This window comes from Hyperoodon ampullatus, assembly GCF_949752795.1.
Source record: "Hyperoodon ampullatus genome assembly, chromosome: 6".
Taxonomy (NCBI): domain Eukaryota; kingdom Metazoa; phylum Chordata; class Mammalia; order Artiodactyla; family Ziphiidae; genus Hyperoodon; species Hyperoodon ampullatus.
In genome coordinates this window covers 46,971,197-46,988,846 of record NC_136919.1, presented here as the reverse complement: position 1 = coordinate 46,988,846, position 17,650 = coordinate 46,971,197, and the positions used below count along the sequence as shown (strand labels likewise).

At 39.6% G+C, this 17,650-nt stretch overlaps 1 protein-coding gene across 1 annotated transcript in view; it reads right to left on the bottom strand.

The window, feature by feature from the left end:
• Positions 1–16,296, bottom strand: part of RIGI (RNA sensor RIG-I) — a 28,942-nt gene extending 12,646 nt beyond the window's left edge. Inside the window, 14 exon segments of the mRNA XM_079705655.1 lie at positions 1,813–1,903; positions 4,451–4,486; positions 4,490–4,588; positions 5,315–5,479; positions 6,415–6,470; positions 6,473–6,568; positions 8,705–8,733; positions 8,735–8,807; positions 10,450–10,494; positions 10,497–10,608; positions 12,870–13,128; positions 13,706–13,859; positions 14,625–14,726; positions 16,200–16,296. Of these exon segments, the coding sequence (XP_079561781.1) occupies positions 1,813–1,903; positions 4,451–4,486; positions 4,490–4,588; positions 5,315–5,479; positions 6,415–6,470; positions 6,473–6,568; positions 8,705–8,733; positions 8,735–8,807; positions 10,450–10,494; positions 10,497–10,608; positions 12,870–13,128; positions 13,706–13,859; positions 14,625–14,726; positions 16,200–16,281 (1,399 nt within the window). The 5' untranslated portion in view covers positions 16,282–16,296.
• Positions 16,297–17,650: the final 1,354 nt, after the last annotated feature.

The following is a 17,650-nucleotide window of genomic DNA, read 5'->3' as shown; positions in this document are numbered from 1 at the left end:
TCCAGGCACGCAGGCTTCAGTAGTCGTGGCGCACAGGCTTAGTTGCTCCGTGGCATGTGGGATCTTCCCGGACCAGAGCTTGAACCTGTGTCCCCTGCACTGGCAGGCGTATTCTTAACCACTGCTCCACCAGGGAGGTCCTGAATTTATAAAAGTTCCATTTTTTCCCTAGTATACTGAAAGCCAAAATCTTGAGATATATTTTGTTGAGGCCAAAACAATTTCTTTCCAACATCACTTCTACTGAACAATAAACACGCCCAAGACAGATACCATACTTCACTAATTTCTGAACTTATCCATTTGTTCATCAAATATTCATTCAGCAGTTATGGTCTGTCAGATAAGGCTGGAATGGTGAAAAGGTTCATTTTTATCTACAAGGAGCTCCTAGTTTGTGGAAGAAGGATATAAATAGGAAACTACAATTCAATGTGATGAGCAATGAAATGGGGGCGGAACTGGGTGCTGCGGGGTCTGGAGGAGGGATACCCCTCCCTGGTGGTCTAGTCTTAGGAGGAGGGGAACGCTGCTTGGCAGATGCACAGTGACTGGAACAGAGTAAGTTCTAAACGAATGCGGGTGGATGGATGGACGGACGGACGGATGAATGGAGGGACGGACGAACAAACAAGTATGAAAATAGTTTCTGGGTGCTTATGTGTGGAGGAATAACAAAGTTTGAAAATCAAATTAGACTCATGCTGGAGTCATATGGCAGAGAACTCTGAATTCCAACCACAGTAATGTGGTGTTGGACTTCATTTGGTAAGCCAACTTTTCAAAATCTGACTTTACTTTTTAGATTCATGAAGTTTAAATTTTGCATAAGGGGAAAGCGCAAGGGTGACGACCGAGGACTGGCAGCAAGGGGACTGCTTATTATAAATAACACTAAATAAGAGCTACAGTAAGGACCTGTCATTGCCGGTCACTGAGGCATGGGGAGCACGGCTGTGAGAATGTCAGGATGAGGACCAGACACCTAGAATCCTCCTGGGTGACAACAGAGGCAGCCTTTCATCCTTTAACCCCCCTACCTAGATTTCAGGATTATCTCTAGGACGTTTTTTAAAATTACAAAATATATAATATTTTATAAAGTATCTATAGTTTAAAGAATAACAATAAAATAGAAAGAGAACATTTCTGTTTCCAGTTAATCTTAATCTATTGGCTGAGAATTTGAGCAAGAGAGTAACATACTCAAACAATATTAAAAGAAAAACTTTGGTTTTGTCTATAGGACCTATAGAAGGAGGCAAAGTCTACAAATTTCTGGCATTTGAGCACTGTGATGGCTTTTTGATGTGTCCACTTAGTTAGGCCAAACTGCAGTCCCCAGATATTCACCTAGGTGCTTCTGTGAAGGGAATTTGCAGATGTAATTTAAGTTCTTAAATCAGTTGACATTGTTACTGAAAAGGGACTTCATCCTAGGTGGGCCTGACCTAATCAAGTCAGCCCTTTAAAAGAGAGCTTAGGTGATCCCTGAGCTCAGAGACTCCAAACAGCTCATGGCTGTGGGGTTCCACCTGGTCCTGCACCTGCCCTATGGACTTCAGACTTGCTTTGCCAGTCCAAGTGTCTATGTCAATTCCTTGTAATAAATCCCTGTGTGTCTGTGTACAACATATATATGTTTCAATATATATATATGTATGTATATATGTATGTATGTATAATCTCCTACTGGTTTTGCTTCTCTGGTTGAACCCTGACTAATACAAGCAATAAGAAAGAGTTCAAATATATTATATATGTTCTTATATATATATAGTATACTAAATCTAATCCACTATATATAAATACCTATTTTCTGATTTGTTCTGCCACGTCCAGTCAATATGCCGGGTTTTAGAAAGCTGAGCTTAGGATTTTCTTCAATCCATATCTTTAAAGCCTGAAAATACAAACAATTATCAGTCGGATACTATTTGTATACTACCTGTATTAATTCAATATTGAATATACGCAAAAAACTTAAAGTAAATCGTAATGGAAAAGGATATAAAAAAGAATGCATGTGTATGTATAAATGAATCACTCTGTTGTACAGCAGAAATAAATACAACATTGTAAATTAACTATACTTCAATTAAAAAAAAGTATACAGACAAGTATACTTAAGTAGTTTTCAGACTAATAAACCTGAGGGAAAAAAGCTTCTTGTAATTGAAGTCTATGCAATAATTAACTATAATGGTATAGATCTTTGTAATCTGATATGGTTTAATCTCTTAGATATTTTTTAAGTGAAAAAGGCAAGGTTCAGAATAGTGGGTATGTAGAACTAATAAGTGAATTTAGCAAGATCTCAGGACACAAGATCCATATACAGACATCAGTTGTATTTCTATATACCAGCAACAAACAATTAGAAGTACCATTTATAATAGCATTAATACTTAGGTGTAAGTCTAACAAAATATGTGCAGAATCTGTATGCTGAAAATGACAAAACACTGATAAAAGAAACCAAAGAATATGTGGCAGGTGGCCTCTAAGGTAGCCCTGAGTGATTTCCACCTGCTGGTATTCAGATCCTGTTTAATCCCCTCCCCTCAAGTGTGAACTGAACTTACTGACTTACTTCTTTTTTTTAATTTTTATTTTATATTGGAGTATCATTGATTAACAATGTTGTCACTTTCAGGTATACAGCAAAGTGATTCAGTTATACATATACACGTATCTATTCTTTTTCAAATTCTTTTCCCATTTAGGTTATTACAGAATACTGAGCAGAGTTCCCTGTGCTATATAGGGTCCTTGTTGGTTATCTATTTTAAATATAGCAGTGTGTCTTATCGACTTGCTTCTAATGAATAAAATATGGCAGACGTGAGGGGAATCACTTCCAAGTTGAAGCTATAAAATGACTGTGACCTCCATATTAGGTGCTCTCCCTCAACCTCTCTTGATCTCTCACTCTAGAGGAAGCCAGAGGCCATGTTGCGAGGCCAGCCTGTGGAGAGGTGCCCGTGAGTGAGCTAAGCACATATTCTGCCAAAAGCCACACAGTAAGGTTGGAAGCTGGTCCTCTGAGTCAAGCCTTGAGATAACTGCAGCCATGGCCAGCACCCTGACTGCAGCCTCATGAGACACCCTGAGACAGATATACCCAGTTGTTTCCAGATTCCTGACCCATACATATTAAAAGATGACAGATGTCTGTTGTTTCCTGCTACTAAGTTTTGGGGTAATCTGTTACCAACACTAGATAACTAATACAGAAGCCCTCTATAAATGAAGAGATATATTATGGTCATGGACTGGAAGACTCAATATTGTTACAGTGTCATTTCTCCCCAATTTTATCTATAGATTCAATGCAATCCCAAATGAAATTCCAGCAGACTTTCTTGTAGATGTGGATGAGCTGATTCTGAAATAAAAATGGAAAGGTAAAGAAAGATAGCTAAAACAATTTTGAAAAGAATTAAAAAGTTGGAAGACTCATACTACCTGATTTAAAGACTTACTATAAAGTTACAGTAATCAAGACAGTGTAGGATGGGTGCAAGGATAGATGTATAAATGAATGGAACAGAATAGAGAATCTAGAAATAGACCCACATAAATACAGTCAACTGATTTTTTTTAAGTTACAAAGGCAATTCAATGGAGAAAGGACAGTCTTTTCACCATATATGCTGAAACAATTGGATGCCCACATGCTAAAAGAAAAAAAAAAACTCAACCCACACCTCAAAATGGACTGTAGACTTAAATATAAAATGTAAATCTATAAAACTTCTAGAAGACAACATAGAAAAAATCTTTGTGCTCTTGGGTAAGCAAAGGTTTCTTAGACACAATAGCAAAAGCACAATCCACAAAAAGAAAAAAATGATAAACTGGACTCTGTCAAAAGTTAAAACTTTCAATCTGTAAGAGATACTGTTAAGAGAATTAAAAGATCAGAAGAAAATATTTGCAAATCACATTTCTGACAGAGGACATTTTTGTCAGAAAAAAGAACTCTCAAAAACTCAACAATAATATGATAATTAACCCAAATCAAACTCTATTTTTAAATGGGCAAAAGATGTGAACAGATACTTCACCAAAGGAGATATCTAAATGGCTAATAAGTGTATGAAGAAATGCTCAACCGTATTAGTCATTAGTGAAATGCAAATTAAAACCCTAGTGAGGTACCAGTAGGTACCCATACAATAGCTAAAATTTTTTAAATTGATGAAAATAATTAAAAAGTATGAAGTGCTTTCTCTATGGGTATTAAAACTTACTATAAATCAGAGTGATTGAGACAGTGAGGTATTAGTGTAAGGATAAACAAACAGAAAATCAAAATAGAATAAAGAGCCCAGAAACAGACCCACACATATATGGATGCTTGATTGCAAAGCAATGAGGAAAGGACAATCTTTTCAATAAAATGGTACTGGGCCAATTTGTTATCCACAGAGAGGAAGAAGCTTACATCCACGAGTGCTCTGGTTTTCAAAAAGAGGATGATTCAGGTCTCTGGGCTTAAGTGGTACTCTTCTTGCAAGATGAAGCAGAGATCTTTGAGTTTAGGGTTCTCATTGCTGGGATCCATGGAAATACATTCTAGTTCCTACAGCTTCTCTGCAAAATGGGAACATTTTACAAAAGGTTTATAAATTCTAGCAATGTAGAACACACTGTAACCTTTAGCTATAGTTCAAACAGTTTATCTCCCAATCTCTGACCAGAATTTTATGAGAAATAACCATCAATTTAATGCATATATTAAATATACTGATAAATGCATACATTTTTCCCCCAGAAAGCTGGTTGTTCAGTGTTTAGCAGCACACATATGTATAGTTAATACTTTGGTAGGCAAAAAAACATTAACAGTAATTACCTTTGGGAAAAGCATTTGAGAGAGGAAGAAGAGAGATTTTTCATTTAATATTTTCCTATATTTTTCTTAATATGAAGGCAGTGGGATTACAAGCCATGTTGGTTTTCTTCTTTATAAAGATGTATATATAATTACAGTCTTAATATCATTAAAACACTTAAAAAATTTTTTTAAACCTTTATAAAATTACTAAAAGTTAAACCAAAAAATGCTACTATCAATTGACTATTTCGATGGGATGTATCCTTTGCAAATCCTATTATTTTTTCCTTCTTCAAAACAAGAAATAGTATAAGCAGCAGATTCTTTTCATAAGCGCCAGATTTCCCTGAAGCGTCATAGTCTTGACATGTATAATACCTTCTTAAGCCCGGGACAAGTCCCTGAGTGTAACCACATGTCGCTAAGTGTGACACAATATGTGTAGGCTGCCCTTGGAGTCTCCAGGCCCACTGGCTTCCTCTCCTGGAAACGCCACCCACCTTCAAATCTCTGAGTGACAGCTTGCTCAATCTCATCAAATCCTACTGCTTGGACATTTCTGAAGAAATTTTTTAAGTAATCCAGAGCATCTTTCATTCGAGCATGCTCATTGATAATGAGGGCATCATTGTATCTCTGTTGAAAGTGAAAACAGTTTCAGTATGTTTCTAATGTCTAATGCATTCGCTGTACTCAAGTTCAATTTGCTGTAATTAACACAGAATTAATTTTAATAATAAACTTGTCTCAAATCTATTCCAACTTAGTTATTTTTTAAGATGAATGGTCTCTAACAGTACTATAATAAAACCTTAGAACTACACTATAAAAAAAAACCCTCAATTAGCTAGACTCATTAATTAGGATCACTTTGGATTCTAGAATTCTACCTTAGAAGAGAAAGAAAATTCCAAGAAAAATGCATGTCAAAGATTAAATCACACAAAAATGTAATTCAGACATTCAGCTTAACCTTTTTATACACCCAAAGCCATCACTGAATTGTAATGGCACCTGTTCAGAATGATGGCGCTGAGCACTTACACCAGATAGTCAATTAAATTCATTAAAATTCTACAAATTCATACTGACTGAGTGCATTTTAAAATAATTTCAATAGCACGACAAGCAGAGGTGATGATGGTTGTTGTTGCTTACCTTCTTGATTAGCCAGCTAACAACCAGAGACTCTGGATTTCTCAGCATGTGGCTTGACCAAAAGCAGGAGGACATGTGCTTCAGGATATGGCAACACAACCCACCTACTGAACTTTAAAGATGGCTGTCACTGGTCACGTATCTACAATAATGTGCATCACCACCCAGTGTTTTCCAATTATGCCAATTACAGGAATGCTGAGGCACAGCATACTACCTCGGCCTTTGTTTCTGTCCCGTTGCCTCTAGTGCTAGGTTTCAGAGAGCAAAGAAGACACTGAATGGGATAACTTTTGGAGTTTGCTTCATAAGAACCACCTGGCAAGTTCCTAAGTGATGCTCTCTCAGCTGCCACAGTGCAGCTCTCAGTAGGTGACACGACTGAAATATGCTTTTCCAGAGAAGCCACATACCCAAATATGTGACGTGTAGAAAAACAGTGCTTTACAAATCCTGCTCTCTTCATCTTTGGCATCTGAAACACCATGCAGGCTTTCTGAACTGCGATAATCCACTGTTCGAATCTCTGTGTTCCAAAATTCCTATTTTGAATTTGAGATAAGTTTTCTGAAAAAAAAAAAAAAAAAAGTTTTTCATTGTGCCATCTGGCCAGTCATTTAAGGTCCTAAGCATGCCTTGCTTTCTAATTTTCTTCCTTACTCTCTGCACACAGATATTCCTCTTGAAACAGTTTTCAGTAGTGTCTGTGTACATATATGCTTATTTACTGAATACCTACTATGTACCAAGAATCAACATGTCTTACATTTAAAATTTCACTTCATTTCACAATCCCATGAGGTAGATATTACATTTTACAGATTAGGAAATGGAAGCTCAGAGAAGCAAAATCATTACACCAAGTCACAGAGCTAGCATACAGGGGGAAACCTGGCAAGAGAAGCAGAACCAGATTGCACGAGCAGGGCGCAAATGGGCAGGTTAGAGCTCGGCCTGGAAGAACAAGGATGCCAGCAGGACACTGACGAGATAAAACTGGTAATTTCAGGCACACGAGCCAGGTAATGGGGGTTCGATGGGAAACAGAGGTGGACAAACGAGGTGTTAGAATAAGTCTGAAATCAAGCTGTGAAAGAAAAGGAAAGAGAAAAGCAAATTAAGTGTGAGAGAAGGCGAGACACCAGGAGTTACCTTGCAGACATCAAGAATTCAACATCTCCAAAACTCTAAACTCACCTGTGCCTGCCAAAGCTGCTCCTAGCGCTAGAACCAGTACCACCTGCTGGCGCACACACAGGTGCCACGCCACCCCGGCCCTCCCGCCCTCTCATTCCCACCCAAAGCCAGCTAGCCCTTAAAGCTGAACACTTCCTGTCTGCTCAAGCCTCCTCCTTTCACCACCCCATCTCCACCGCCTCTGTTTGGCTCTCTTCATTCACTGGTGTCCTCATCTCAGGACTAATCAGTTTAAAATCACCCGTTGCTTCCCATTGCTTTTAGGCTAAAATTCAAACTCAGCTTGGCCTACTGGGCCCTTCACTGGCCCTTGCCTCTCCCATTAGCCTCATTCCTTTCTACTAATCACTTGTTAGAATTATCATGAAATCTTACAGGTCCTAAAATTCACTGCACTCTCTCCTTCCTTCTGCATCTGATGCCATTTCTTTTCTTTTCTTTTTGTTATAAATTTATTTATTTTAGTTATTTATTTTTGGCTGCATTGGGTCTTCATTGCTGCGTGAGGGCTTTCTCTAGTTGTGGCGAGCAGGGGCTTCTCTTCGTTGTGGGTGCATGGGCTTCTCATTGTGGTAGCTTCTCTTGTTGTGGAGCAAGGGCTCTAGGTACACGGGCTTCAGTAGTTGTGGCTCGTGGGCTCTGTAGTTGTGGTGCACGGGCTTAGCTACTCTGCAGCATGTGGGATCTTCCCCGACCAGGGCTCAAACCCGTGTCCCCTGCATTGGTAGGCGGATTCTTAACCACTGCGCCACCAGGGAAGTCACTCTGATGCCTTTTCGACCTCACTTGATTACCTCTCCGTCTTAACTTGGTTGATTTCAAGATCTGTCTCAGGCATCACCTCCCCCGGGAAGTCTTCGCTGCAGCCCAGTCCACGCCTAAGCTCCCATATGCTCCCATGATGCCCAGTGTGTAACTCTGCCCTACGGCACGGCAACTATTCGCATCTGATTCTCATTGTTTGACTGTGAGTTCCTTGAGGGCAAGACTGTCTTTAATCTTGGTGTTTCCATTACCTAGCATAGTACCTGGTACAACACCTGGTGAATTAATTAATTAATTAACTAATTAATTAAGTTTAAAAAGGAGAACAGAACTTAGTGACTTCATGAGAGCCTCAAAAGAAGAAAGAATCAAAGATCACCCCTAGGTTTGAATCTGAGCCTTCATGGGAATGGTGGTTTCATTAATATAAATAGGAAGGTCAGGATGGAAAGCTAATTTGGAAGGCCACGAAAGCAATGAATTGATTTAAATACGGTATTTTTCAGGTGTGCATGTCCAGATGGATTTACTTTGGATTTAAAAAGAGACAAAAAAAGCAAAAGAAAATAAAGGAGGACTAAGAAGGCTCCTGAATAACCTATAATCAAGAAAGTCAACCTCTAGATATGGTCTTGACATTGTCTGAACTAAGGAGAGCACAAGACACCAGTGAACAATAGATGGTTGTTCCCATATGGAGAGAGTACAAAATGAGGTCATTCTCACCGAGAGTTATGGTACCAAGTTCTTCAAAGATACTCTTTACCAGACTCTGTCTCTATCATCAACTGAGATATGTTGCGTTTAAATCTGTTGGTGGTCCGTGATTCCACTTTCCTGAAAACTAGAGCCATCAAAGGCAAATGAGTATTTTTCAGGAAGCACACTTCATAATTCAAAGCATGCCTCTCCAAACCTTTCTCTGCCTTTGTTACTTCCTCTGTAAAACCCTAGGCCCAAGTTCGCAGGCAAGTCATCTGAATGATAAAACAAATACCCAGAAACCTTGCAGCGGCTCCCTAGTGTTTAATGCACTGATTCTAACATCTCTTTCACTGTTTGGGTCTAATTCAACTTCTTACTCAGGCTTTCCTGTTACTCAACACATAGGCCCTGCTCTGACAAGGCTGATATGCATCTTGTTCCTGAAAATGCCACATTTTAAACCCTGTCTCTGTTCTTTGATCTTCTCCCTTCCCACCCAACCCCCAGGAGTGTTCACAATGTTCCTAACATTCATTTTTGCACTGTATCCACAGAAACTTATTAATCATCTACCACATGCCGCGTTCTGGTGATAGCTGAAAAGAACAGGCTCTGTGCTCCAGAGAGGTCTGCCTTCTTAGGGGAGAGAAAGATACACAGCCAAATGACCACACAGAGTGCTGTGACACAGTATGTGCAAGGTGTCATGGAGCATGGGAAAGACTCTCTCATTCTTCCTGGGGAGGCAGTGTCGTGGGATAAAGAGGCGAGAAGGAGTGAGCACAGTCATGTGCAAATGCTCAGATGGACAAAGCTTAGAGACAGAACACACCACACGACCCGTTTGAGGAGCCCAAGGAATGCGACTTGGTTGGGCTTATGGGACGTGAGAGGAGATGAAACTCAGGGTGCAGCGGGGACTGGACTATAAAGAAATTTGTACGTGATATTAAAAGGTGTAGGGCTTCCCTGGTGGCGCAGTGGTTGAGAGTCTGCCTGCCGATGCAGGGGACATGGGTTCGTACCCCAGTCACATGCCGCGGAGCAGCTGGGCCCGTGAGCCATGGCCACTGAGCCTGCGCATCCGGAGCCTGTGCTCCGCAACGGGAGAGGCCACAACAGTGAGAGGCCCGCGTACTGCAAAAAAAAAAAAAAAAAAAAAGTGTAGACCGGGTACCTTCTCTACACTCCTTACAAGCAGCTCCCTGACTATTTCAGGTATGTATGTTCTGCCTTTTACTCATGCAGTCATATGCTATTCAGAGAGCAAGGGGATGAACTCATATGCGTCTTCTGTACCCGTCTCCCTTGCTGGGTTAATATAGCATTCGTATTCAAGAAACATTTGTTAGTTGATCTTATTAATAAAATCATATTCTGATCTTTTGAGGGAAAATATGATGAGTTCAGATAATTTCACTTCAACCAAAATTACCAGATACATTTCAAATGATGAATGGGAACTCAGTGTCTGCCTCAGGCACGGAAAGCAGGGAAGGACTGAGCCATCTACATGATTTTCTAAGCACCCCTCTCTCACTGCCAGTAGGTTTATAAGAGTTTTGCAGGAATGAAGAGTAAGAATGTTTGCTTTCTACCGGCCACTCTTGAACTTCGTTGGGGAAAGAAGCTGGAAATGTGATTACTTCCCAAGTTTGGGGTTAAATATTTTCCACTAAACAGAGGAAGGGTAAAAATTCAGGGTTCATCTAAATGGCCCTGAACTAAGAATAGCAGCAAGTAACAAAGTCCCAAAGGGCTTGTTACTGGATCCCACTTACACTTCTGGGGCTTATAAACAGTCTCCTCCAGTTCCTCCAAGTTGTCTTTGTTGCTACCACTGATGTGTCGAGAGAAGCACACAATTTGCAGATATATTCTGTGGCTTCAGCTGTATTTCTGGCATCCCCAGTGCCAACTGAGGCAGTCAGCCCAATGACCTGTGAGAAGCATTCCAAACCGTCAGATGTCTGGGAAATAGCATGATGTTTCCACAACCCTTCATGTAACTCTTTCCTGCTAAAGTAGGTTTTGTTCTGTTTTTTAAACTAACTTCAGATAAAGAGCAAGAACTTTTTTTTTTTTTCTGACATTCTCCATGACATCAAAAATGGAAAGGTCCCCATTAGGCAAAGCACTGAATAAATGCAGGAGTCACTACTCAGAAGCTAAACACAAATCAGCATAGAAGCCAAGAGAGGAAACCCTTTCAAGGCAGGACTTTTCTTTACCCTTGTTTCCCCCATGATGTGTAGAACAACATACTGAAAAGGAAAAGGACTAAAATCAGACACGCTTGCATTCCAATCTCAGCCATGTCACACTGTCTGTGTGTCCTTGGACAAGTATCTTCAGCTGTCTGTAAAGTTGGGAAACAACAGCCATTTAAAATGGTAGCCGTGGGACTTCCCTGGCGGTCCAGTGGTTACAACTCCATGCTTCCAATGCAGGGGGCATGGGTTCGATCCCTGGTCGGGGAACTAAGATTCCACATGCTATGTGGTGCAGCCAAAATATAAAAAGCTTAAAAAAAAATGGTAGCTGTGTGACACAGAGAATCGACTTGTGGTTGCCAAGGGGGAGGCGGGGTGGGAAAGGGATGGACTGGGAGTTTGGGATTAGCAGATACAAACTATTATATATAGAATGGATAAACAACAAGGTCCTACTATATAGCACAGGGAACAATATTCAATATCCTGTGATAAACCATAATGAAAAAGATTATTAAAAAGGATGTACATCTATGTATAACTGAATCACTTTGCTGTACAGCAGAAATTAACACAATATTGTAAATCAACTATACTTCAACTTTAAAAAAACGGTAGCTGTGTGAATTCAGTAAGATAACATTTGTAAAGAATTTAGTTTAATGGTCTCCTAATAAGTATTTATTCTTTCCTCTCATAGCCACTCAAATATTGAATGACTGGATCATTCAATCAAGCAAGGAATCTAGTTAACTACCAATTTTGTTCTAGAAGAAAAATCTGTAAGAAATGTGATTTCTACTGAATTTTGTCTGTGGGCACCATACTGAATTTCTTTTAACCTGTGCTTCCTAAACGGGTTATTATTAAGGTTAGAGAACATAACTCGAATGTGAGATCAGTAAACCATAGTCATGGTTTCCAACCTCATTTGGCCCCAATATGACCAGGCGATTCTTCTGTGTTCCTCTCAGTTCTGTCTCCCATTTCAAATCCTCTCTGTACACCCTGAGCTCCCTCCTCCATTCCCATCTTGATTATCCTCAGTGAACGATCTCTCTCTCCTACATTCGAGAGAAAAGAGAGGTTATACGCCAGGGATTCCCTACCCTTCCTGCCTCCATCTATTCTCTGTCTTGACTCTTCTCAGCCACTCCTCTCTGATGACGCCAAAAATGGTGTTTCATCTGCTCTCCCGTACTAATGCATCTACTTGCCTGACTATCCCATACCCTCTGGTCTCTTCTGGAATCTTGTTCTGTCAGTCATTCCCTCTCTCCCATCCTGCCTCACCAGCTGCTATTCACTACTTCGCGCTCTGCACTCAGGCAATATCAAGAACCTCAATGTTCTTGGGAATTCCCTGGCGGTCCAGTGGTTAGGACTCAGCACTTTCACTGCCGTGGCCCAGGTTCAATCCCCAGTCAGGGAACTAAGATCCCGCAAGCCGTGCAGTGCGGCCAAAGCAAAAAAAAGAACTTCAAGCTTCTTGAGCACCCCATGCTCTTCCATAACTCTCTGCCTCTGGACATACAGTAGCCTTTATTGAAAACCATCTAGCTATCTACCTTGTAAACTCTTGTTAGTTTTTGCCTATCCTAACTTCTGTTAGGTCTTGCCTTACTTTCATAGCACATTTAGGATCTCTGTCATTTCTGTTCTGTACCACTCCATCATGTGCCATCACCATAAATTATAACATAATTCTCACATATTTTGCTCCCCACAAAACTTAAGCTGTTTGTGGGCAAGGACTATGTCTTTTTATATTTATACCCTAGTGCCTAGCACAGTGCATGACACATGGAGGCACCTAATACATATTTGTTAAGTGAATAAATGAATGCATCAATCAAAATTAACGAATGAGTTGTACAATGTGCACTCAGGATCTCAGAAGGACATCCTCAATATGGCCACAAGGGTAAATAAACAGGATTTAGGAAGGTTAGAACTCTTCTGAGAAATCCATCTGACTTTAGAGATACCTGGGGCAGTGAGTCTGAAGATCCTCCAAGTTTCTGATCTAGATAATTAAACATGATCATATTATAAGGATGATGTTTACTAGTGTTGTGGCATTCATCAAATATCATCAAAGTAAAGATGGAGAGTGATGGAATAGTCCCATTTTTAAGGCTGTTCACAAGCATCTGTGGAGTTAAAATGATGATGCCATTATTCTCAACAGTCTGTTCCACTGAGACATTGTCATATGTTACTCCAGAAATGCCTCCAACTTTGTACCTGGAAAATGACAGAAATTTCCTATTACCAACCATGATGTGAATGAGGAACCACAAAGATATGAAATAGCAGGTCAGAACATCGAGGGATTAAATTCTCCCTAAGTCCAAAAGGAACAGATCTGGAGAAAAGTTAAGTGCCAGCACAAAGCCTGACACATAGTAAGTGATCAATAAATGTAAGCTAGGAAGAATTGCTAGTAGAATATATTCCATGTGGCACCTGCGGATACAGAGGGTTGACTGTAATTCTTGTAAGCCACTGAGAAAGAAAACAGTAAGGAAAAGAGTAATATTAAATAAATTATAAAATCATTAAAAAGTTAAATGTGCCATTTAAATATAAAAGTTATCTTAAGTCATTTACTCATTTGACAAGAGCTAATCAAAGGAATTTAGGATTTCAGGTCTATCTAACAAAAAAGACTTGAATCCCTGAAGGAACTACATCTAGATTATATAAAAGCTTAATCTACTATAAATTTTTTGAATCATGGTTTTCCAAAAGCAACACAAAGCAGAAAACACATCAGTTACATGAAGCTAGAGAAAAAGAAGCTGGACCAACTTATACCTACCCAAGTCTTCCAAAATGCTTTGAGAACACAGATTTCTGCTGCCCATACACTGGGAGCTGAATAGCAAAAAAGACAACTTTCCCCTTTTGTCCTTGTGGAAATTTTTTAAGCTGATGTTCACATATAAGAAGTGAAACAAAAGTTTTTCCACAACCTTTTAACATATAAAGAGAAAGACAACATGTAACTAATAGTATACTAAACTACTTCTGTAGAAAGGACATTGTTTTATGCTCCCCTAAACCCACTGAGCTGACTAGTAAATTGGTGATGTGGGCAGGTTAACGACTGCAGAATTTACACTATGACTGAAAAACCAAGCTGCGTCCTAGTTAACATGCATTCAGACAGTCAGGGCCTGCAGGAAGCTAAAAAAGGGCATTTTGGGGGGGCTTCCCTGGTGGCACAGTGGTTGAGAATCCACCTGCCAATGAGGGGGACATGGGTTCGAGCCCTGGTCTGGGAAGATCCCACATGCCGTGGAGCAACTAAGCCCGTGCGTCACAACTACTGAGCCTGAGCTCTAGAGCCCGTGAGCCACAACTACTGAAGCCCGCACACCTAGAGCCCGTGCTCTGCAACAAGAGAAGCCACAACAATGAGAAGCCCGCACACCGCAATGAAGAGTAGCCCCTGCTCACCTCAACTAGAGAAAGCCCACACAGCAACAAAGACTCAACACAGTCAAAAATAAATAAATAAATAAATAATTTTTAAAAAACAAATAAAAGGGCATTTTTCTTTCCTTCCTCATGTTCCTTAAATACCTTGAGACTATATTAATAGAATGGTTGTCTCAAAAGACAAATGGAACAATCAAAAAACTGAAACTTGCCCATTGTGTCCCAGTGTTCAATAAAGGGGAAAAAAAGGAAGCAAATAGAGAAACAAACTATATCAGTAATGGCAATTGGCTTACCAGTAGGAGCACATATTATTGTGTTTTTTCCTTTCTGAGCAGGTAAAGCAAGCTCTAGTTGGTAATTTCTTGGCTTCAATGGGCTGTAAGTATGAGGCACTTCTGTAAAACAAAAGAAACTAAGTTACCAAACAGTGACTGCTCTGAGGAATCAAGGCAACAGGTATTGTCCAACAGACAAGAATTCTGTCTCTAGAAAGAAAGGCCTCATTCAAGAAAGTTTAGAATCCTTGTCTCTAATTAACCATTCCAGCTCTGCACTGATTTGAAGTACAGAATTCTCCCCCAGTGACAAAGTACCAATGGCAAAAAGGAAAAAAAAAAAAAAACCCACAAAGATTTCTTTCTGAAACAATCATGGAAGCCTAATAAGGAGAAAGTAAAGCAAGAATGGCCTAATTCAGGGCAAGACAGATGGCCACCAGTTAAAGGAAATGCTGTATGAGACAAAACAACCACAAACCCCTCCAAGATCTTTGAAAAACACCTAACTGTGAATACTGAACTCCCAAAGTAATCTCTTATTGACGAACAACCATGCTTTGTAATTCTGCAGGCTCTCACATGGTATTCTCTCTTCATAGAATCAGAAGTTTTAAAAAATAATCAGAGGCTTTTCTCACTAACAGATAAGCATACAGAATATTAAGAGCTAGAAAAGACCTTGGAAATCATCTATTGAGTCCAACCTACCCATTTTAAAGAAAATGGGAATTTCTAAAAGGTTAAGTGAGTTCACTAAGGACCTTTACATGTCAGAAAAAATGAAAGCAATTTACATTCATTGATTTTATTCTGGAATAACAAAAAAATGTGTATCATTCGGTTGCAGAAGTAATCTATAAATTTTCACCTTATGTTGTTATCCCCAAATCACATCTTTCTTCTAACACTATTCATTATTGATCCTAATTGTTTCCCTGATGCCCTTTTCTAAATAACTCTTTACTATGGCTTATTATGCAACTTTCTGGTCTCCTCATGAAAATATGCTTCAAGAAACATAAAGTGGGCCTTATAGGGCCATAGCTAACTTATGTGAGAATTAGAGAAAGGAGCCCCTTTTGGAGGACACAGCCCCTCAGTGTATTGTTTGCCAAACAACACAGGCTGGATCTCAGCCCCAGTCAACCTCTCAGCTCCACACGTCTGTGCAGGGCACACATTTCATCAACATACACTGCAGCCCTGAGATCTTGAGAGGAAGCTGAGCAAGTGACTCACAAAGAGTAGAAGTATTTCTTTAGAAAGCAGGGCTGATTTTGGATTTCATAGACATTGAGTTTCTGGGAGGACTCTATTTGCATTTTCAATGTATGCATGCAAATACTTAGTGATAAAAGAAGACAAAAAAAGAAGGAAAAAAAAAGAAGAAGCTAGCAATAGCTATGGAAGGGAGAGAATGACATTTCTAATTACAGAGAAAGTATCCATTTTAATATAAATTCTCTTTTCTTTCTTACTTTTCCTTAAATACCTTTTCATTAGGCTATGACTTTTGGCACTGCAAAACATGACCCCACACAAAATACCTAAATAGCATCGTTATGGAAAAGAACAAATGATGCTGAGTACCTGAAGAAGGGCATGAATTCTGACTAAGATTCTGGTTTTCTGGGTCCTCCCTGTAGAAAATCTGTACATCCAAAGTTTTCATTTCATCATCCTCAAGATCTTTCATTTTGACATCTTTTGCACCTTTATGAGACCAAAACACATCTTAGAATCTTTACATTATCTGATTACGATCTTGATGGTGAAAGCCCTACAAAGAGATCATAATACTAAAATTATAAACTTCCATTAAGATTTCTCACAACTACTCCCTCCACCTTTTAAAACAACCAAAGGAATCTTTTTGATTTCAAATTGAAATCTCAATTTGGAATTTGAACTCCAGTATCATTTAGAACTTCATTATTCAAAGTGTGAAACATGGACCAGCAGCTTCTTTAGGCACTTGTTAGAAATGCAGACTCTTCAGCCCCGAATGAATCAGAATCTGCATTTTAGCAAGCTCCCCCGTGATTTACAATCAAACCAAAGAGAAGCACGATTTAGCAGACACTCATGTCTTCCATTCCTGACCCGACCCAAGAAATCAGATGTGTATTTAGACAGATAATTTCTGGAACAATTTGTGATCTTAAAGAAGCCTACAAAAAGGCTAAGACCAGATGCTCAGATGGTTTACCAAACTCAGCCTTTAAAATAATGCTCTGAGAAGATGTTATTAGCTTCAGGAAGCCAAATGATGGCTCAGATACTTAATCACAACAGATACTTTTTTCCAATCCTGTTCTAGTTCAGTTCCAGATGGCTTCCAGGCAAGAGAACTAGGCAATGTCCATCATGATTCTACTCTAATGAGGGGGTGAGTCCTGGAGTTTGAACCTTTAACTCTAGAATTTTCAAGCTATTTCTCTGATAATCTAAACCCAGACGGCAAGCTCAGACTCTGCCTTACCCAAATGCTTTGGGCAGGATGGGCTAATTCTGGATGAGAGTGGTTTGTTAGGGGTTATATACAACCTAACTAATTCTGTAGATTAAAAAACCACCTGCCTTCCAGAACTCAATTTCATGCTGGTCTCTTACTAGAGATGTAACCATGAGTATTTGCAGGGGAAAATGCCTCTGACAATGAGAGAAAAATAGGCAGGACTGAAGGAACCCCTAAGTAGAACTATGAGGAAGGGCATGTTTTCAGACCCTCCCACCCTTCCAAATATCCTACCTTTCTCTACCATCCACAGTTCACTGAACTTGCTCTCTTCTTTCTCCAATGCAAGTTTCAAAGTTTTGGGCCAGTTCTCCTTGTCTGATCTGAGAAGGCGTTCAACCATTTTCTCTGCACCTGCCATCAGCCCCTTGTTGGAACAAATCTAAGCAAGACAAATGCAGTTGATTGATCAAGTTCAAAAGTTTTCATTTTATGAGTTTTTACTGAAGAAATATCAATTCAACTACTATCTAATTTAAAATCATTGTGTACTTTGGTTCACTAGGTCTCCTTCATGACCGTT